Source organism: Neodiprion lecontei, chromosome 7 (genome assembly GCF_021901455.1).
Source record: "Neodiprion lecontei isolate iyNeoLeco1 chromosome 7, iyNeoLeco1.1, whole genome shotgun sequence".
Classification (NCBI taxonomy): Eukaryota; Metazoa; Arthropoda; class Insecta; order Hymenoptera; family Diprionidae; genus Neodiprion; species Neodiprion lecontei.
Genome location: NC_060266.1, coordinates 400,223 through 420,727, shown reverse-complemented (window position 1 = coordinate 420,727; position 20,505 = coordinate 400,223). Strand labels below are relative to the sequence as shown.

General features: G+C 42.1%; 4 protein-coding genes across 6 annotated transcripts; 2 read left to right on the top strand and 2 right to left on the bottom strand.

Annotated features, from left to right (window-relative positions):
- Positions 1–153: 153 nt before the first annotated feature.
- Positions 154–3,276, top strand: LOC107216870 (protein distal antenna). Its single transcript, XM_015654188.2, has one exon. It carries the CDS (start codon positions 1,383–1,385, stop codon positions 2,697–2,699), a length of 1,317 nt encoding a protein of 438 aa, XP_015509674.2. The 5' UTR covers positions 154–1,382; the 3' UTR covers positions 2,700–3,276.
- LOC107216871 (dynein regulatory complex subunit 7-like) lies at positions 3,185–5,113 on the bottom strand. The gene is made up of 2 exons (XM_015654189.2): positions 4,537–5,113; positions 3,185–3,397 (listed from the first exon to the last, which is right to left on the bottom strand). Exons 1-2 carry the CDS (start codon positions 5,023–5,025, stop codon positions 3,188–3,190), a joined length of 699 nt encoding a protein of 232 aa, XP_015509675.2. The 5' UTR covers positions 5,026–5,113; the 3' UTR covers positions 3,185–3,187.
- Positions 5,114–6,522: 1,409 nt separating this feature from the next.
- Positions 6,523–17,220, bottom strand: LOC107216876 (autophagy-related protein 2 homolog B). Of its 2 annotated transcripts, XM_046745152.1 has the most exons (20): positions 17,098–17,220; positions 16,294–16,674; positions 15,875–16,187; positions 15,425–15,738; positions 14,884–15,063; positions 14,582–14,806; positions 14,041–14,513; positions 13,642–13,947; positions 13,413–13,536; positions 13,164–13,264; positions 12,550–13,047; positions 11,958–12,236; positions 11,323–11,848; positions 10,969–11,156; positions 10,361–10,860; positions 9,747–10,233; positions 8,782–9,588; positions 8,384–8,658; positions 7,954–8,255; positions 6,523–7,381 (listed from the first exon to the last, which is right to left on the bottom strand). In XM_046745152.1, exons 2-20 carry the CDS (start codon positions 16,465–16,467, stop codon positions 7,142–7,144), a joined length of 6,312 nt encoding a protein of 2,103 aa, XP_046601108.1. In that variant the 5' UTR covers positions 16,468–16,674; positions 17,098–17,220; the 3' UTR covers positions 6,523–7,141. The 2 variants fall into 2 exon arrangements, with proteins under 2 accessions (XP_046601108.1, XP_015509682.1); XM_015654196.2 differs by having other exon boundaries at positions 16,294–17,118.
- Positions 17,221–17,237: 17 nt separating this feature from the next.
- Positions 17,238–20,298, top strand: LOC107216877 (transmembrane protein 179). Of its 2 annotated transcripts, none has more exons than XM_046745201.1 (2): positions 17,238–17,332; positions 18,600–20,298. In XM_046745201.1, exons 1-2 carry the CDS (start codon positions 17,253–17,255, stop codon positions 19,153–19,155), a joined length of 636 nt encoding a protein of 211 aa, XP_046601157.1. In that variant the 5' UTR covers positions 17,238–17,252; the 3' UTR covers positions 19,156–20,298. The 2 variants fall into 2 exon arrangements, with proteins under 2 accessions (XP_046601157.1, XP_015509683.1); XM_015654197.2 differs by lacking the exon at positions 17,238–17,332 and adding an exon at positions 17,614–18,110.
- The last annotated feature ends 207 nt before the right edge of the window (positions 20,299–20,505 follow it).

Genomic DNA, 20,505 nt, shown 5'->3' with positions numbered 1-20,505 from the left:
TCGTCGTTCCCGTCGCGTCCCCCGCCAATCCCTTGGCGCCCCTTTGCCCTTAGCCGCACCGCGATGCGAACTCGCGACGGGGTCGCCGGAGTAGGGGGAGTAGACCGTGAGGGTTGATTGGAGGGACGGAGGTAGGGAGGTTGTCGGCGTCGTGAGCCCACGACCGTCCAGCGTCCACACAGCCGCTGAGCCCACAGTCGTGCGTCGCGAACCACCGCGATAGGGCTGATTTCCGTCCTCCGCTCGCTGTCCGAGTTCTTAGTGAAACGACGCCACTGCTGTATAATAAATACACATACATATCCATTCGATCGTGACAACGCAACGAACAAGGTTCAGATACCGAAGACGGCCGCGAGTTCAGAGTTCCTGTACACTACGTACTCGAACAACGTGGGGCTACCGGCATCCCGAGGGTAATCGACGCGTGTCCGCGGTTCGTGCGTATTTTATACAAACCGCGTCTCTGCTGCACTCGTTTGAAATAAAGTGACGCGTTATAGCTCCGCTTTCAAAGGTGCTTGGTGATCGATGATCGATAATACATCGTCGAATTCTAAACGGAAAACAAATTTCACCGAATCCTTTTATAAAAAAAAACAAACTATAACGACAATAAGAGTGCTTGTGTGAACGTTGATTTGTGAGAGTGCAGCGTTTATGTAATTTTCATCGTGAATTTGTAATAATAAAAAGTAAATAAAAAAAAAAAAATAAAAAGAATTCAAAAAAACTGTTACTCGCGTTTCGAAATATAGCCGGCGAAAAGGATACGGATGATAATCTGACAAACGAAGTTTCTCGTTGGCCAAGTCGAGCCAAGGTGATAATAACAAACAATTTCGGAACGTCCCGTAAACAACGTATAGTCCGATAGGATATATGACACAGTGACTGCAGGGGTCGCCGCCTCGTGGTATCGGTTGTAGTCGTGTCGCCGTGTCGTAATAGTACATACATTTCCCGCCTGCACCGCGGATTGGTCGAACCAGAGCGTGGTGGTTTACGACCAGGTGGATCGGAGCAAAGGAGGGGAGCAGAAGTTGTTTCATTCATAAAAAGTTCTTTATTACATTCGGCGCATGTGCTAGCCGACGTACGTCACGCTACTTCAACACTCGTTCTCGCGCTCTCACCAGCTGTAATTTCGTCGAGATACGTTCGTTCGCAGTTTTGCAAATCCAGGAATCACGCGACGTGAATGAATTTTCTTTTGTCAGCTAGAGCATCGCCTGGAAATTTCTTCGAAAGACATCCGGGGACCTCGTATCGAAGATAATCGGGATTGACAAGGTCTTCTTGACCGCCGAACGTGAACCGTGCGGTCCTCGAGGACCGTTCACCAACGGACGATAAACGCTGTAACAACGGCCGGGATTAGGATGAGGGGTGACTCGGCCGTAAGACCGGGTAAACGCCCCATGCGAGCGTTGTCACCCTCGGAAAAAATGGAGGCGATACAGAGGGTCCACGATGGCGAGAGCAAGGCATCGGTGGCTCGCGACATCGGTGTACCTGAGTCGACGCTGCGAGGATGGTGCAAGTCTGAGCACAAAATTAGGGGAATGGCACGTAACTCGTGCACACCGGACAGCGACGCTCATTCCCCGGCCTCTACTTCTGTCAACGTGACAAATTCCTCGGTGCCCGGTAACAGCGAGGACGAAGGATGCAGCGCCAAGAGAAAGAAAAATGAGACTGACGGTGCTTCGCTGATGGAACAGCTGGACGTCGGCAAACTAAACGGCGCACAATCAAAGATCGGCTACGCCGCCCTGATGGCGGGCTTAGCTGCCATTAGACCCGACGTCAGCGGACCCATGTTACTTCGGCAGCTCGGTCTTCTTTCAACGGCGACCGGTGCGATCGGTAAAAATTTGCTCCAAGTACCGTGCAGCGGAGGGATGCAAAACAGCACCGTGGTAGGGCTCGTCGAGAATGGACTTCAGTACACGAGGAGTGCCCTGATAAACAAGAAACGGCATAGCTCGTCCGCGGCGGCGCCGAGCCAGTTACACACGGTCGGCAAATCTGGATCGGGGAACAGCATGCCACCAGCGGCCGAGGCGCCGTTCGCTCCGGCACCGGCATCGCCTCGCAAGACTGACGACGATTGCGAGAATCCCGATGAGGTGAAGAACGCGGGCGATTCCGCGATCAGTAACGGCGGAAACGGGGGCGCAGCTGCGCCGGCCAAGAACGTGGACGAGGCTCTGTGGGAATGGCTGAAGCAACAGCAGCAACTACTCGGCCAACAGTCGCTGGTATTTAATCCTGTCGGTAGTCAGGAATTTGCCGGTTCATGGTTCTGGAAATGGTACAAGCATTACGGATACCCACATACCGCTCTTATACCGGGGGCCGTTGCTAATTCACCCGCCGAGACGAAGGGCCTGCTCGATTTAATTTTTTTAAACAACGCCACCAGCAGCGGTAACAACACCAGCGCAACCGAGGATGGGGACGGTGAAGAGAACCTGACGCAAAACTCCCAAGTTCAACAACCCAACGGCGAAACCGACGATGCACAGCTGCCGATGGAAGAAGCCATCGGCCACGGTGAGAGGTTCCTCGCGTGGCTGGAAGGGTGCTCGGAACCGTGTGTATCACAAATGCAAATCATGCAGTTTAGATATTTATTAAACAATTTAAAAATGTGCAGTAAACCAAGGTCCGCGTTGAAACGAAGGAGAAAATGAATTTAATATAGTTTGCATATCGTCGTAGGCATAGGGAACCTGCATGTAATATTGGAGAGATGGTGAGTGATTCGTATTTTTGGAATTATCAACCTAATAGAGGACTGATTGTTCGTGAGACGTCGAGAAAATTATTTTATTGCCTTAAATCGGTGAAACTGGAGAGCTGACACGGACGTGATAACGACATCGGGGAGGAGGGGAAGGCACTCACTCCACTGTACATAAGCTGTATCACTGAGACATGGAAGTAATACCAAAATCAGAATATAGTCGTGACTAACTTTAAACATTGCTAAAATTTTATTCCTATACGTCATTAATCGTTACCGTGTAGGCATAGACGCTTAGATATGTATGTACCTAATTATTACCTCGCTCCGGTAGTCGGAAAATAATTACAATGAATATAGATACGTCGTGCATGCGATCACAGTGACAATTGTTCACATATTCCCAGTAGTTTATCATTTTTCATCAATACCCGACTACTTGCGGAGATCTATGAATAGGCTAGGATTGATACGGACATTAACTGAAGCTGGTAGGCAGAAATCGAGCCAAGAACTTACCATGAGAATCGGATTTCTTGGTGGTTCGTACGTCAGGTAGTCGCTGACAAATTTTGCGCATCCCTGCCATGTAGACAATTCCGGATACGGCAGACTACTCGGCCTGATCGACGACGAGACAAACTTCTGTCGACAAATTGGACGGAACAAATGTATATATTGCGTATCGCCAGAAAATAAGTCGCGTGAAATGCAGGATCAATCATTTTTCACCGCTCGAACGGGGTGCCATGCTCGTAACTCCGAGCATGTAAACACAACGACAGATATTATTTCAAGTCTAGTTCGAGAGAGAGAGAGAGAGAGAGAAAGAGCGCAGCTTACGCGGGGCCCTTGCCCCATACAACGAGATGTTGACACTGACCATTCCGAATTCTGTACGAGCCATGAAGAACGATCGATCTTGCGGAGATTCGGTGTATGTCCCAACATTTCTGCAGCCAGTTATATATGCCTGATCCTTCTTCTTTACTCGGATCAAGGACAGTCGTGTGTCTCTTTAACTTCGCTACGAGTTTATTCTCATCGAAAGATGTTCAAATGTTTTTATACATGAAAGTAAATTCGACTCCAACTCCGAAATCCCTTGTCGATAATTATCTCGGAAACTGTATGTATGTATATGTGTACATATGCATATACAGAGTTTTCGTTAAAACCAAAAAGCTGCCGTTTCGCAGCCTGTACATAAGACTGCAGTGACTAAGTTCTTTAGGATTAAGGTAAAAAAATTATGCGTGATATATATTATAATACAGTAGTCTGTACTTTATAATAAGTAAGATAATAAATACATAGCGAAATTTATTTTTATCATTTAGAATGTAGAAAAAAATGAAGCATCAAAACTGATGTTATATCTTTCGTCCATAGATCGAATTATATAATTTGGATCAGTATGTTAGATATAATGTTATTATAGAGTTAATGAAACTTAAAGCTGTCCTGAGATGACATTCCTTGTTACACTATGTATACCTTTATGTATAATAATATCTCTATTTATGTTTCGTTTTAACTTTATATGAAAAAACACGTTTGTATGACTTGACGTCGAAAGTATTTAAATAAAAGAAATCGAAATGCAATCTACGTATGTCGAAGCGGGCTCCATCTGTTACGTTTACTATTTTCCCGTCCAAATCCCCGTTCATCACCGGCATTAATGTAGGTTTAATAATGGACGCGTAATCATGACCGCAGTCGGGAGAAACATAATTAATCAATCAATTAAACACTAAAATGGAAGATCAACTGTAACCTACGTGTATCCCACATTCGTTGTCGCGTGCGAAGAGCAACGGTTTTCTATCCGCGTATATGGTGTGATATTGTTTTCGAAAATTTTCAGCATACCACAGCAAAAGCTTTTCTTTGTCGCTGTTGTTGTTGTAACTTGAAGGTAGAAATTTTTCCTCTATGTCGATATACTTTATCTCTGGCCAGCTGAGTTGTATGAGGCACAATTCTTGTTGTATTTGTTTCAAAATTGCGGCACTAATTTCAAACGGTCCCGCGTACTCAGATTCCTGACGAGTCTTGTTTTCCCCATCACCCTCAGATTCGTCTTCGTCATATTCGTGATCTCCGTCAATTGCCAAAATTCCAGGTACAGCGAACGTCGACCGCCTGGTTGATTTCTTCAGGAATGTCTCCGATACGGCACCTTGGTCAAATTTCACCTGACTCTTTGATTCCATATCGAAATTGAACGCCTTCGCTGTGCTTCTGTGGTCCGAAATCGTACCGAACATTTCCTTTTTACCAATATTTGACTTTTATTTTTATTCCGTATTATGCACTGGCTACGTATACCTATCCAAGACGACGAAGTACAACGAGGAACAGTAGCGATGTAAACATTCGGTATGGTGGTCATAGCAACTGTAGGCAGGTTCGCGTGGGATTTGCGTGTAGATATGTTGGGGAATACATGGGAATCGTGGTGTCCGACAATTAGTCACCCAGAGCCCGTAGTAACGTTTTAATACGGTCGTTATATCCGAAAAAAAGCAAATAAATGCAAATGAACCGAGAAAGCTGATTTTCATACATCGTGTAGGGGGGGCTTAGAAAAGCTTAACGTGAAACTGTCGACCAACATTTCGTATGAGCTTTCTCCGCCATCTTGAAAAAAGGGTTAGACTTGTTTGTTGCTTTTTTGACGCTCTGCAATTTAGGTTATATGAATCTTTCATCTACCATTGATTGTTGTTGAGATATCGAACGCGGATGTAAATAATACGAATTTTTTGCTGTTTTCTCCTTTCTCGTGATACATATTGAAAAAATGTCTATTATCAAACTTGTAGAGAATTCTAATACTTGAATCCCGTTTTTTATTTTATTTTTTCTTTAGACAAAAATTACGACTTGTAGCGCACCGTCAAGTCGACCACAGCGTGCCCCACGCCTACATGTGCGCCACGATCTGTGCGAGCGCGAGTCCGAGTAGCTCAATTGTTGCACTATCAGTCGTTACAAAATGCCTTATATGTATAGGTTGGGTCAATAATGGTCGATTCGGCCTTTACGTCAATTTTGCGCACGGTCACGAGAGTTATATTACGCGTTTCAAAAACTTTTTTCAAAAGGGTGATTGTTTTATTTGCAAAAGACATTTTACTGACAAAATATAAATATTAAAAACGGACCATTGTTAATCTTCGTTTTCTGAAACACAAAACCATGTATTTTCAACGATAAATTTTATACGTGTGACTCACAATTTTGCTGTTCTATTTGTTTGTATTATACTTTATTAATTTTATCTAGAGCCGTGAATCCACTATAACGTATCTGATGCAACCGCGAACTGCGAAATCCAAACTTCGCGCGGACTAGCTAACTTTACGGCGCGCTACATGTCGTAATTTTTATCTGAAGAAAAAATAAAAAGAATTGGATTCAGGTGTTAGAATTCTCTACAAGTTTGATAATAGACATTTTTTCGATATGTATCACGAGAAAGGAGAAAACAGCAAAGAACAAGTTTCAAACTCGTATTTTTTACCTCCTCGTTGGATATCTCAACAACGATCGACGGTAAGTGAAAAATTCATATAACTCAAATTGTAGAGCGTCAAAAAAGCAACAAAAAAGTATATAATCGCAATTCTCGTATCATGACGGAGAGACGAGTTATTGCAAAAAAACAGAAGTTAACGCATTTCTAAGCCCCGCCTACACAATATATGAAAATCAGCTTTCTCGCTTCATTTACGTTTTCAAATTTATATATAATGACTGTATTATTTGATTTGTTTTATTATTACAAATATTTTTTAATACATACTATACAATATGTCATCGGTATAAAACATACACATTTCAGTGGTGAACGAAAGTACATACATGGGTATACTAGAAGTAAATAATAATAATAATAATTATTATGATTATTATCATTATTTTTTTTTATATCGCATAACGGATACAGGCATACGGATGTTTGTTGTTCAAATTATTAGTTCCAAATATTTTTATCTGTTATTAATTATATTAGTTGTAATGTTATAATTAGCATATTCATAGAGGTACTAGCAAATTGCACGTGTACAACGAATTAATGAAATTACGATGGCATAGGAATTACCTCGGAATTGGAAGTAACCGTAGAACTCTTATTTAATTGGACGTCGTATGCTCCTTTACAACAAGTCTGTTGATTCCTCCATGACGTTTTCACTTTATCCACTTGCCGATTCATAAATTATGTGTGTACCACCCAAATTCACCAGTGTTACGTATAACATAATTCGTTAAAAACTCTGACAATAAATCTGTTTCAATACACGTAATGGGGAGACACAGCAGAGTAGTCAAACACAAGTTATTTTATGGAATCGCCAGGATGTATTTTCTTCTGTTTCAGTTGGTATCTCTTGGATCCTGTCTCCACTTTTGAGCAGCTTCTCTTCTGGCATCCGGTACTAATTGCGATCGCATGCCACCAAGGACATTACTTGTCGCTTCGCTTGCAAGAATGATCGGTTTCACGACAGTAGGCGGTATTTGCCTCAGTACACCTCCTACTGCGCCGGAAACTCCTTTTTGCTCATGTTCCTCACTTGCCACACGTACCAATTGATTTGCAGTTTCGCCCAGACCCTGCAAGACATAACAAAGACATTTCCAAGGATCAAAACCCGATTCAACCGAACGAGAATACGTCGGTGAGGATCTCTTTAAGTGAGCCTGCCAAATTGACTCTGCACCTCATGTTCATAGTCATTGTAAGTTGGATTTAGCTTAAGTAATCACCCTAGGGCGGTTTCCATCTTTTTCTCTAATGTGAATCGCACGATAACCGTATGACAAAGATTTGCACTCATACAAAACTGGATGAATATATTACCACTGTAGTTCTATTTGCAATTATAATAACTGTGAAGCGATGCGCATAGTTCAGTTACTCCTGATTAAGTAGGTAAATTGAATCATTCTCGTTTTTTTATGCTCACAAATAGGTATAAAATTTCGCAAGAGTTTAAGTGATTCGGATATACTGTCAATAACGTCCTGACCGCACAGTGCTCGTAAGTAATTTTTTTTCATTAGCTGCGCAGAAATGTCAGTACCCTAATAACGTCCGATTTTTATTCGAGTACTTTTTCGTTGAACACTGTTCGAGCGCAAATGACTCGGACCGAGAGATCCTCTTTTGTTTATGTTGTTGTTACCTCCTTGACGAGTGTATAAGCATTAGCCATTCCCTCTCGAATATCCAGTGGCTGATTGTATCGTTTTCTGCGCCCCTTTTCCCCTTTATTTTTTCGCCTGACACTCGGCCCTGGACTGACCATGTCATAAGCTGTCTCCGCTGTACTTTGTATCGCGTTTACCAATCTTGACGTAAGTTCCAAAGCTGCCATCGCCGTTGACGTAGTAAAACTATTAGCGCCACGTTGTAATCCTCGTACAATTCTACCATCTTTCTGGTATTGTTCAATTGGCATCCAGAATAGGTCACGTATGCCTTGGACTGAAAATAGATAATCATTCATTAAAGTCATCTAAATCATGGGTTCATTCGAGTATTTATATACATTTACAAAGATGACGAAATGACAAACTACGAGAAGGTAGGTTGTCAGATGCTGTTGTACTCACATAGTTGTACCAGTGAGTGCATCGGTCCAACTCCACCTAACAAACTAGGTAGCTGGTTCTTCTTTATGTCTTGCAACCATTCGGACAGCATGAAAGCAACTAATTTGTCAAAGCCTAAAAGGCCGTGACGATGGGTCAATCTTTTAAGTCTTAGTTCTGAACAATTCAATTGGGCGAGACCCATTAGAAGGCCGGCGAGTGGACCATGTGTAAGGTCCACGCGTTTACCCTGATAATCCAACCTGACCAGAACTTCGGGGGCGAATATAACGCTTCTGCATGAATATCAATATCAAACAATATTAAAATATTTGCCAACTACATTATGTTGATCTATCTAAAAATCTCCAATCAAGTCCTCAAAAATCGAGAAAATAATACAATTCTTAACCACTCACCTAAAGTAGATTGGTTGAGTGTCCTCGTGTACATCGCCACTAGACTTTGCCTCCGACTTACTCTCCCGTATCTGTAATTCGTCCTCAAGAAGTATCAGTAAGTTTTGGTCAACAATGCTTCCTTGGGATGATACACAACCAGTCAGTAGGCCATCGGATGTGGATGAAAAAGACGTCGATGACGATTCGTTGACACTCATTACTGGTGGATGATGCGTAGGTGTACTGTGTTTAGAATTTGGTGAGGATTGGGTGGAAGTCGGGGTACTACATCTGCCACTTCCTTGGGCGGGTTGTTCCTTCGAGTCTTCTCCGAGTTCGGTGAAGAAATTAATCAAAAACAACAAGCTATCCTGGTCAATGTTCAATCTCAATGGGAGCAGGCTCAACTTTAGGCAACATTCCTGTACTGTCAACTTTGGGTCAGGGCGTACATGAACAGCTTTCATGGCAAACATGTTTGCATGAGACTGTCTAGGCCGTGCCTCGCTGCTGTACTGATAAAGGAACTTGTTTATGTGCGACGATTCCAGGCGATCCCGTATTTCGATTTCATTCACCAGTAAAACTTGTCTTGAAGCCTCGGGTGTACTATCTGGGTAAACTTCGTGCTGAAATCGAACCTTGTTCAATTGCAGTTCCATGAGAACATCGCCTTGTCTTCCGGGACCTCCAATTGACTGCCAATCGGAGAAAGATTCCCTCATTTTTGCTCTAGGCGAGTTGGGCACACTTCCAAAGCGCACTTCGTTCGGTGCAGATTTGCTGAAACCGATCACCCCGATCCCGCTGACAACAGAGCGGCTTCTACAAAAATGAAAATCAATGAAACGCGTTCCTTATGTTCCACTGCTGTTCCTTATTATTATTACCATCATCACATGTTTCACGGTTATCATGATTCGCGATAATGGAAAATCGCCTACACGAATATCAGAATTAATGATACAAAGCAATCGATTTACCTTCCTAGAGGTGAATTTTCATTACGGTGCGGATTATCGTCTATAGTAACGTGTTTCTTGGTCAAAGTTTCTACACTGCCAAAGTCCTTGCCTCCAAACATGTGCCAAATCAGTGTCATCTCGCAGAGTGTATATCTCAAAATAGCAGGAGGGAAATGTTTTGGAGCCTTCAAAAGATCCGTCTTTCCAAGTGGTATTGAAAAGTGATTGTCTACAATGCGTATCGGTTCCTCGCATAACCAACGAATTTCGGGAACCCCGTGCCTGGGCATTATTCCAGCTCCTGCCTCTTCTCCCAAAATGCAAAAGTCATCATCTGGATAATCGGGTTTACTAGTATTACCATCAACTTTTTTCCCATCACAAGTTTTTTCAATCTCCGTTTCTGCCTGGCTGTGTAATGTCGGGTGCGATTCTCCAGGAAAAAAAAATATGTGAGCTTGACTTTGACTTGACGATGACATTCCGTCGTTGTTACTTAGAGTACCTGTTGTAAATTTTATTTTGCCTCAATTTCGAATTAAAATCAAGGAAACTATGATGTGTGTAAAAACTGTCGTGATTTTGTAAGACTTTTTTTCAAAATGCCACGTGTGTATGTATATTGTGCATACCTTTAACAGTGTCCTCCATAGCATCTACCATCAAACTATTGACACGTTCCTCTTGACTCTTGCTGAGAACATTCAAACTATCTTGCCCTAGTAGGCTTTCGTCGTCACCTGAGGTTGGAACAGCAATACTGTCGGAACTTTTGGAACATTGTAGAAGATCTCCGTCGCTAGCAAAGTACGTTAGCAATTGCATCAAGGCACGCCCGGAATCCGAACAAGTGCGCACGTGCAAGACGTTGTTACTTGCCCTCAAATCAATCCTTGGCGCACCTCCGCACATTTTCTCATTCAACCTCAATGACAATTCAAACAACCCTAGATCCATAACGCATACATAGTCTTTTCTTAGTTCCACGCCGTTACCAAGTTTTTCAGATATGAAAAGAGCCACATCCTCGGCTATAAATCGAAGCGTTGATGTGTTTGTCTGTGCTGCAATATTACTGGATACACTAAAACTTCCTAGCGTAACCATTGATCGCAGCTGCAGATTTATGGGCCTGTAAAGCATCCAGTTGTTGTACACACAAATTGCATATCTGACAATACGTCTGAATTTGAGAAAAGAACATTCTGATCAACAGCAATTTCATGTTGTTCATACATACCTATAATCGACTGCACAATCCCAAAGGTGTAAATGTAATTCAGTGAGTACTCCAGGTGGCGAATAACCAGCAACTGGGTGATCAGCTACATCCAAACAGTCTGTCAATTGAGTGAACCAAGATGCCTGTGTTGAACTCATTCTGTGTCTCAATGTCGCATTTCTTATTCCTACTGCTACTCGAAAGGTCTACAATATAAATAGCAAGAGATAAAATTTAGCGATGAATTTCTTATAGACAGAAGAAAGGTTTCATTTCAATTACAAGCAGGAGCTATGAAGGCAGTTAAGTATAATTACTGTAGGTCAAAATTAATATGCATCCATTTGTTAGCTTAGTTTGCCCGACAGTTACCTTAATTCTATGAGTCTGATGCGACGATTGTATTCTCACAGCGACACTCAGCATATCTTTTTCGGTAGAATTCACAGTTACGTTTGCCCCTCGTTCACTGTGATATAAGGTTGGCTGACAATGCCTGGGTATTATACTGTTCATACTTCGTAGTGGAGGTGCCTGGGATGGCGAAGTTATTAAACCGCAATGACTCAAGGAAACAGTTCTCAACATTGCACAGACATAGCCCAAATTATTATTTCCTTTGTACGCGCTGATTGAAAATAAAAGAGCATCTTCCAACCGTAAGATCAACTCGCCCTGCTGCCCAGGAATAACGTTGTGAGACGAATCCCGTACGGGTGGAAACATGCTTACAAGCCCTTGGTTTATAGTCAGAGACAGTGCCACGGTACTTTGTCCGGTACGAAATATTTTTTTTTCATTTTGTCTGCAACTTCTTTCAGCTGCCGAACGATAGATACCGTCCTCGTCCGAGTCGGACTCTGAATCATATTGAATTCCGCTCTTGCACATGCTAAATCTGAAAATTTGTGAAGATCGACAAAAATAATCATTTCCACAGAAATAGAAATTTGGCAACTTATCTAATTCATTCGGTTTCATTTTATCCATCGGAAATTAGGCATCACCTGGGATATATAGACTCTTGCAGGAGCGTCGACGCCAAATCTAATCCAACATGTGATTCGGCGTGTGTTGTAGTTTTCGGCCTTGGCGCAGAAGGTTCCCAGAGAAAAAGATCGGCATTAAATCGATTATAAAGCAATTCGTACAAATGTTTGGAAGGTATTTGGACCGAGGCACACGGCAAACTTATTTCCAGCTGTATTCTAGATCCGCGCGTTCCATCCTCAATGAAATCGAGCATCTCCTGTCGATTCCCGGGTATCACTAGCTCCTCTCCTTCTCTGTCAATTATTTCACACACCAAAGTTGACAATATATTTGTGAAGAAATTCGTGACCAGGAGGTTGATTGAAGATGAAATTAGTCGAAAATTCCGGTCAGGTAAAGAAAGTTTAATTATTTGGAAAATGTAAACGTTGACAATATACACTGACATAATACTGTGAATTGTAATAAGGTATTCCCCCTTGCTCTCGCTCCCCAATTTTCCTTTCTTGTTATCCCGTTACTCATATGTACGCACTTCTTTCTGTCCTCTGTTCGTATATCTAGCTGCAAGCTTCAAGAAGGTATACATAATAATCTACTACAAACCTGTGATCTGGAGAAGTATTTTTGTCACTGTGAGCTTGAGGTTTCGAATGAGGTGTGTCTGACTCGTGGACAACTCGTTTCGAACTAAATGGTGAGGGCTGATGCTTAATTGTGTTTTCCAATGTGTCATCTAAGCTCGGCTCTTGCTCCCCTTCTGAGCTATCTTCCAAGAGTCCCCCCAAATGCTTCGGGTACACGCTAATGACCATCCTTGGCCATCCAAAACCCTCACCACCTTGGGGCAATGAACTGTTAGCTTTCTCATCGGTAGATGCCCTCCCAATTTCTACTGCGACATTGGCATCAACTTCTATGTAAGTAAGCAGTATTTGGCGACACTGAATCTCATGCCGAGCCTGGCAATGATTGCGACTTTCCATGCAGGAATGAACTTGAGCATCCGTCAACTCCAGCGTCACGAAATCTGGTCGAACTGATCGTTTCCACCAGGGTGTCCGATTCATATCGTGTAGAGGTCGTAAATCTGGTACTGGAAACCTACAGAGACAATTACAAAATATGATCTTTTTCTTATTTCTCTTTGTGATCATTCTGCCAGTTCTTGTACACCTTTACACATTATATGTTACAACATTCGAGTAAATTGGTCATACCTGAGTTTGATCATGCAGATTGGTGAAGAGATCTTCACATCAACTTTTGAGTCTGGTAAGGATGGACTCTCTACCGCTTGATAGAACAACGCTTGCTGATTCTGGAAATGTAACGATACAGGTGCAATGGTGTTGCAAATGAATAATGTATTAGGTGGTGGTTGATTGAAAATTTTTGATATACACGATCGATATGTATGCATCGTAAGTATTGTTAATGGTTGGTAAAATATCATAATAAATTCTCACAACAGCATCTCTTGAGGCTGTGACAGGGTGCGTAGAGGTGCATATTGGATGTGGATTCAGAACTGCTGATATCCTATCCACTATTGTAATATCCAATTCGCTTCTACATTCTTCCAATTGAATGCTGAAAAGGTTCAATGTTATCGGTACTGACTTCTTGCTCAGTACAAACTAGTTGTTACACCAGCTATTAAAGAATTTTGTACAACATGGATGATGTCAATCTTACTCAATTTCTGTGCGTGGATGTGCGAATTTGGTAAACTGAGCATGTCTCACAGCTTTTTCGCTGTATTTGAATCGTGCTCGGAAATCAGTCTTATTGGTAAAACTGTAATTGTTTGCTGCGCTGTCTTTTGGGAACCCTAGTAACTCCACATATTCGACGGCTGCAGTTTTCTTGGAATTCGGACCATTGGAATCGATTAGACATTCGAGTATTTCCAAGGTGGCTAAACTAACGCTGCCAGATGTCGTTGAGGCCTGTGCTGTGGTTTTCTCGCTTGCTTCAATGACAAGAGGTGCCGCCAACAGCCTGCAATATAGAAGAACAGCAAAATCAATATCTCAATCACGAGGTCCCATCGGTCAATAAATATAACGAAAAGCAAACAGAATTTATGTATACCTTATATGACTGAGGTAACAGGCCTCTGCGAATAATTTTGAAGCTCTGTCAAAATCCTTATTTCCATATCCAGTTGCTGCAAAAATTCCTAGTTTTGTAAAAAATTCGTCAGCCACGTTCTTCATTTGTCTTCTACTAGCTTTTGTCAATCCCAATCCCTCGATAGACGTTGTGAGTATATCCTCATGCAGTAAAACGACGGCAATTGACGAAAGCCTAACATGAAACTGGAATATTTCGACGGTTGGGTCACTGTCCACGCTTTGCCTGGGCTTATTGGCTCTGTGAATGTTGGACACTGAGCTTTTGGAGCTGACGCTGCTGGCTGATATACTTCCATCCATACTAGAGTGATTGCTTGTAACAGAGTCGCTAGTTGTCAGCATCCCGGGTAGCCGCATCGGTAAGAATTCTTCTTCATTGTCAGATTCGTCCAGCGACGCTGTTGACCATCCTTGCGTATGGCGCAAATCCTTGTTTAGACAAATTGTTTACTATACCAGTTTTTTGAAAATCCGATTAGCTAGGTTTAAATTCTTACACTTGTCCGGACTCCTTGCACAGGATGGATTTGCTGCAACAGCTCACGCTCAATACGATTGTAATCGCTACCTGCCATAGGTTTCTCCATACAAGGCCTTGGAGCAACATTGCTGGTGTCTTCCAGGTCTGGTGAGGCGAGCCCGTGTGCCAGCTCGATTAAAACGTGTAGCTGTCGAGGGCTAATAAAAGATGTCAATGATCCAAGTGTCACTTCCAGTTCCACCTAAGCAATAGAGAATCGTAAGCTTTTACCAATAGTTAGTAAACTGCGATAGGTTCTGAATTCTAAGCAATTGCTACCTTGGGGCCCAACACTCCTTCCCCCTGCTTGATTTTAAGTCGCACCTCTTGCCTCCCAGCTAACTTCGCAAACATTATCGGATCAGATTCTCCTAAATTGTTAATAATGTTTTTTTCTGGCGGAGTTTGCATGTTTTGCGTCGGAGATATTTGTGCAGATGAAAATTGGCCATCAGAATTCTGTTAGGAAAATAAAGAATTTTAACTTGATTTCCAACTGGATGGAATTGGTTTTTTTATTTATTTATTTATTTTTTTTTATTCGTGGTCAATTAGCAAGTTTATATTCCTCGACATACGATCATATGCTTTCAAGTTTACAAGTCAATGATTGCAACGTTTTCTTGGACATCTGCATTATTTTTATCGTAGTTGGTGAAAAAAAATAAAAAAATTATAATTTATATAAATGGCTTTTTGTCACCAACATCGCATTTACGGTTTATGACCATTTATTACCGCTTACAACCTTAGGTAAACAGGAGCACGAATTATCACCGGCATCACGATCTATGTGTTAGCGACTAAGAGATCGAACTACCTTTGAGTCCGGGGTAGAGCCTCTGCTTGCTATCATAACGCTTCTGGAGAACGTTCTGGCGAGCGAGGGAAACTCGTCAGTGTGAAAGGTAACCCCTTCCAGGTAAAATCTCTTTGTTGCAAACGCAGACACTACATAGCCCTTGGATGTTTGATTTGGATCGAGAGTGGAGTTGCCAGGGTCGGAACCCGCCTCATCGGAGTACTCTAAATTCTTTACACACATTTGTACGGCAACACCAGTGGTCGAATCCAACGGTACATGTTCCATACGGATGACTGTGTCCAGAAATCTAACTTTGACTCGGCTTAATACTGCAATTGAAGAAAAAAAAGATCAACAGAAGCTAAATGAACAAATGGATAGACAGAGCACAGGTGAGAAACGTCAAGTATAAAGGCTGAGAACGAAGTATTCCGTATGAGGGGAAGAGCTTTCCAATTTTCTCACTCGAGTCAATTGCCTGCGCAAATAATTCAAGTCCTTCAAGAGGCTGGGAACTTTCTGCTCCCGCTACGTCCTGCTGCAGGCATTCCTGGGCAAGCTGCATGCTCGAAGTCATGGAGCTCCACATAGACTCAAACATAGAAGTGCCGGTGTCAACCCTTTGCCTCGGCTGTACCGTGAGCCGAAGTCCTGTTACTTCGACATAGCTGGCTTCGCTCAGCAACGCTGACCAAGGTATACTGACCGACATCTCTTCTACAAAACCATCGATAAACTCAACAGGCAGATGTTGCTGTTCACCCATCTCGTTCAAAGCCTGAAATTGTTTTATTGATATTTAACTAAGATCGCCTCAAGTAATTAAATAGATTAGATTTCGAGTTTCACGGTAAAGGGTAAGGACAAAGAGAGAAAAATTTCACCTGAACATCGAGCTTGACGTCAGTAACGCGACCAGTCCCATTGTATAGATCTACAGTGAGTTGGTCGAGCGTTAGTTTTTCTTCAAGAAATTGTCCGAGATATCGCTGCAGCAAGTACCTGCAGGCCCTTTTCTTTATTCCCTCTGACCAAGGGAGGCATCCCAGCCAAGACATTTTGTCTTTGAATAAATGTTAATTAATCCCAGAGAGGCATGGGAATGAGGCTCTAGTTGCGAGCTTTCAAAATTTCGTTACTCATGCGTTGTAGGTTAGATGACAGTGTGTTTTTTTATCGTGAAAATACGGGCGATCGATTTGTTTGAATATGTGCACGTAGGTAGGTAGGTAGGTATGTTTTTTTTCCTTGACGCGTGCCCGTGCCTGGAGCAGAAAAACAAACACTGAACATAATACGACGATTGACGTCTCACGTTGATACGGTGCACCAGACACTGTACTGTATATGTTTATGTGCCGCGTGTATGCGCAGCGTACATATGCACGCATAACGCGGAATACAACTGACCACACATCATTCTGATTATGGACACCCTACACTCTGCCAGGCAGACACAAGCGCAGTGAAAACCTAAGCTGGAACTGATTCGAAACGCTGGCTGGCTCTCTTTCGGTAATTCCAACCAGACGATCCAGAATCAAATCGTACGCACGTCAAATTGGGCAACAAACAAGCGGTACACGTGTCCTTCTTAGCTATACAGACCCGTACATAACCACTTGAATTGGTATAAATAAAAATTCACCTCGCGGTAATTATAGGCGTATAGATCAAATCGTCCATACCGTTAATCGGCGGATAACAAAAGCGACCGCCCGGACTTGAAGGTTGATATGCGTGCGCGCATTCTTACAGGTAATATGTACGTACACCTGCATTTCCCCACGAGCGCATACGTGTATGTATGCACATACCTGTGACCTATGCGTAGGCGTGAAATATGTATACAGTGCGCAGTACGAATTTTGTAGAGGATATCAAGCGTGTCATTCGCGCTGAAGGTAGAGGCCGCATTCATGCGTAGGTACATAGTATATACATGCAATTGCGTACACGTAGGATATGCATTTCACGAATTATTTGACATACACGCGGTATGCTGTATTGTCCGACAGGCGTCACGTTGCAAACAGCTGACAAATTAACGGAGCGAATAAAGGCGACGCGATACGTTTAGCCTACTCAATAACTGTGACATTTCGATACATGTGACATGCAACATCACTGCACTGCGTTTCATACTTTGCATGATGCATCTATCTGTGCGTAATACGCTGCATGCAACATTTCCAAAGCATCATACGACACTGTACGTATTGTATGTCATACATACCTACATGCATCATGCATGTTTGGTATTTGCGTGCCGTTGGCCGTGTGTGGTTTCGATTTGACTATAGCAACGTCCAAACTTTTGTCACTGTCAAGTGGTGTAAACAGTATGTATACAGAATTTCGATAGGCAAGGCAAGGATCGAAGAATAACATATACCTATTGTACCTATTCAAACGAATATCATTGGTGACCGTCGGAACACGCATCATCGGGCTGACAATCGAGTTGGTTAAGAAAATCCAAACGTATTGAGGTCAAGTCAAAAAGTTACAGTGATTATCATAGCGGGGAGGTCGAATTATCTCGCGGATGGTAGTCAACCTATCCCAACCTGCCCTGGAATAACGAAGAAATGGCTTTGACGAATATTTTACTGCTCAGCCAGATAGCTGGATACGTCGTCGCCTTGATTTTGTCTCTATGCATAATGGTGCCCATGAGCCTTCATCAAAATGAATTTCGGTAATTTGCATTTATCGTGATATTAAATACCTCATAATTAAGTTTAAATCCCATTGGCTCGCCTCTCGTCAGTTTCTACCTTCGATTGCAAATATAAATTGCAGTAACTAAAAGGCAGGGCCTATTCGCACGCCCCCGTCTCTCCTTTTGCTTCTGCTAGACAACGGATACCCGCATTGTTGGTCATACTGACTAACATACATTAGAATATCGTAATTAATGGAAACTCTAACGATGGTAGAACAAAGGCCAGACTTATCGAAACCGCGGTCAATAATCTTGGATAAGCAGCGTTCGGCAGGTAGATATTCTCGAGCGTCACTTTTGAGACATGGAATAAGGTGCCAGAGGATTCGTAGGCGTGCGAGAAGCTACGTTGCAATTAATACCCCGGCACAAACCAAGTGTTGAGACTAATTGTATTTTGGTAGGAATTATTACTGATCGCTAAATCTACAAAGTGGGTGAATAATGTGTCTTTATTTGCAGCGGGCACTGCCTTCTATTTTCTACAGGCATATGGCAGGAGAACGACGGCCAGTTTATGGCTAATTGGGCATCGCAGGCTTATTGTAACTACACGATACTCGTCGGTCTGGTTCTATTCTTAATGTGCGCTGTACAGATATATCGCCTATCCATGCTGATGTATCGTGGGGAGGATAGCTCTTTTCTCTCAGCATTTGTAGATGTGGTTTGCTCTGTACTTTTAACGACGTTAACTCTCATCGCCGCTGTTATTATCACTTTGGGATTCATGACGTGGTGTCAATGTATGACTAAGAGATTTCCGTCGTGCGAGCTTGCAGCAGGTAACGATATAGACAAAGCTGACGGAATCGACACTGCTGGGTTCCACATAGAATTGGGTGCTGCCCAATTCGGGGCATGGAGCAGCCTGTCCGTTTGGGTAGGCCTCTCGGTATTTGCCGTCTTAAAGCTGTTGAGGTATCACCAGTTGGAAAATATGAAAGTATCCATGTACAGAGAGAGGCAGAGATTGATCCAAGCTGGTGATAGGTCTTCCCAACCGATGCACAGTTAGGTTTGAAATAAAGTGAAGGTTCATAGTTTGGGATGCCATTGATGAAATTATGAATTATAGGTATCTATTAATAGTCAAATGTACCTATAATTGAATCATTTATCCCAACATATAAAAAAGTACCGAGATCCCTGCGTATGCGCAATAGTATGGACCTTCTTTCAAGTAAGGCGTAGACAGAAACTTCGTTCGATATTGAATGCGTTTCTCTATTCTGTATAATTAAAAGTGAAAAATCTCTCAAATTGTCAGAGGAGGTAAATTATGTCACAGGGGTTTCGTGGCAATGTCAATGTGTAATAGGATTACATTGAATATGTAAAGAGTAAGCTCATTTTATTATGTTATATTCTTGAAAGAGGTGGAATGGAATTCCTCCACCGCGTATGGAGATATCTGAACAAAGATATGACTGAAAAGGCAACATGATTTGGCAATCGTCGGCTATAAAGTATCGCCCAATATTATTCGTGTGGTTGTTTTAATCTCACTAGATGTTATTGCTTGTGACCTTTGCCAGTTGTATATCCATGATTCTTGACACCCCAAAGCACCGATGTCTATTTACGTACTTGACGCCGAAGGTTGTTATCGAAATGATTACCAAGCTCATCATTTTGACATGGGGCTACTTTTTGTTATAACTCATCGAACAATAAATCAACAGAACATATCGGTTATAATTACGAAAATTTTCGTGTCTCAAGGATTAGATTACATTAGCAGACAAATTCTTAATGTATGGCATTGTATTTTATTTAGTTTATTTCAGTCTATCTATCAAATTCAATGAAATACACAGTCTGTACTTGCGAATCCTATAAAGGCAGTGACAAGCGGTACCCTTAAATAGGTCTGGATAGTAGATTGATCAAATAAAAAAAACTGAGAACTTATGATATGATTGAACATAATTCAGTTAACTTATAGACTTTGTCTCATGTAAACCAACTTGCATGTAAGAAATAAGGCTGAGAGTTCGTTTTGTTCGATGTTTATGATTGTTGTCAGGGAATGCGTAAGAAAAAAAAAAAAAAAAAGAAGAAGAAACTAACCACCATACTAGAGCGTGAAGCTTGTTGTTGGAGCTAATCAGTGGTTACGTGAAATCCCAAATACATATTACTGTCATAAAAGATACAATTAACAGCTTGTCAAGAGTTCAGAAAAGTAACGTAACAAGATTAAGCAAGGAGCGTAATAAACCTGGGAAAAAAGCAGGCGATTCATAAAAAATATCAGTTTTGTGTAGATATTTGATATTCACAATGTATTTAATAATGCAATAAATGTGACAGATGATTAACAAAATGTAAGTGACCTAAATCATTTTTCTGCAAATGCCAAGCG

Coding starts and splice junctions, on each gene's coding strand:
- LOC107216877 (XM_015654197.2), top strand. CDS start 18,001: ATGGCTTTGACGAATATTTTACTGCTCAGCCAGATAGCTGGATACGTC. Junction 18,111..18,599: donor CTTCATCAAAATGAATTTCG/GTAATTTGCATT, acceptor CTTTATTTGCAG/CGGGCACTGCCTTCTATTTT.
- LOC107216871 (XM_015654189.2), bottom strand. CDS start 5,025: ATGTTCGGTACGATTTCGGACCACAGAAGCACAGCGAAGGCGTTCAAT. Junction 3,398..4,536: donor ACAACGAATGTGGGATACAC/GTAGGTTACAGT, acceptor ATTTGTCGACAG/AAGTTTGTCTCGTCGTCGAT.
- LOC107216876 (XM_046745152.1), bottom strand. CDS start 16,467: ATGTCTTGGCTGGGATGCCTCCCTTGGTCAGAGGGAATAAAGAAAAGG. Junction 16,188..16,293: donor ACGTCAAGCTCGATGTTCAG/GTGAAATTTTTC, acceptor AAACAATTTCAG/GCTTTGAACGAGATGGGTGA. Junction 11,849..11,957: donor CAAGAGTCTATATATCCCAG/GTGATGCCTAAT, acceptor ACAAATTTTCAG/ATTTAGCATGTGCAAGAGCG.
- LOC107216870 (XM_015654188.2), top strand. CDS start 1,383: ATGAGGGGTGACTCGGCCGTAAGACCGGGTAAACGCCCCATGCGAGCG.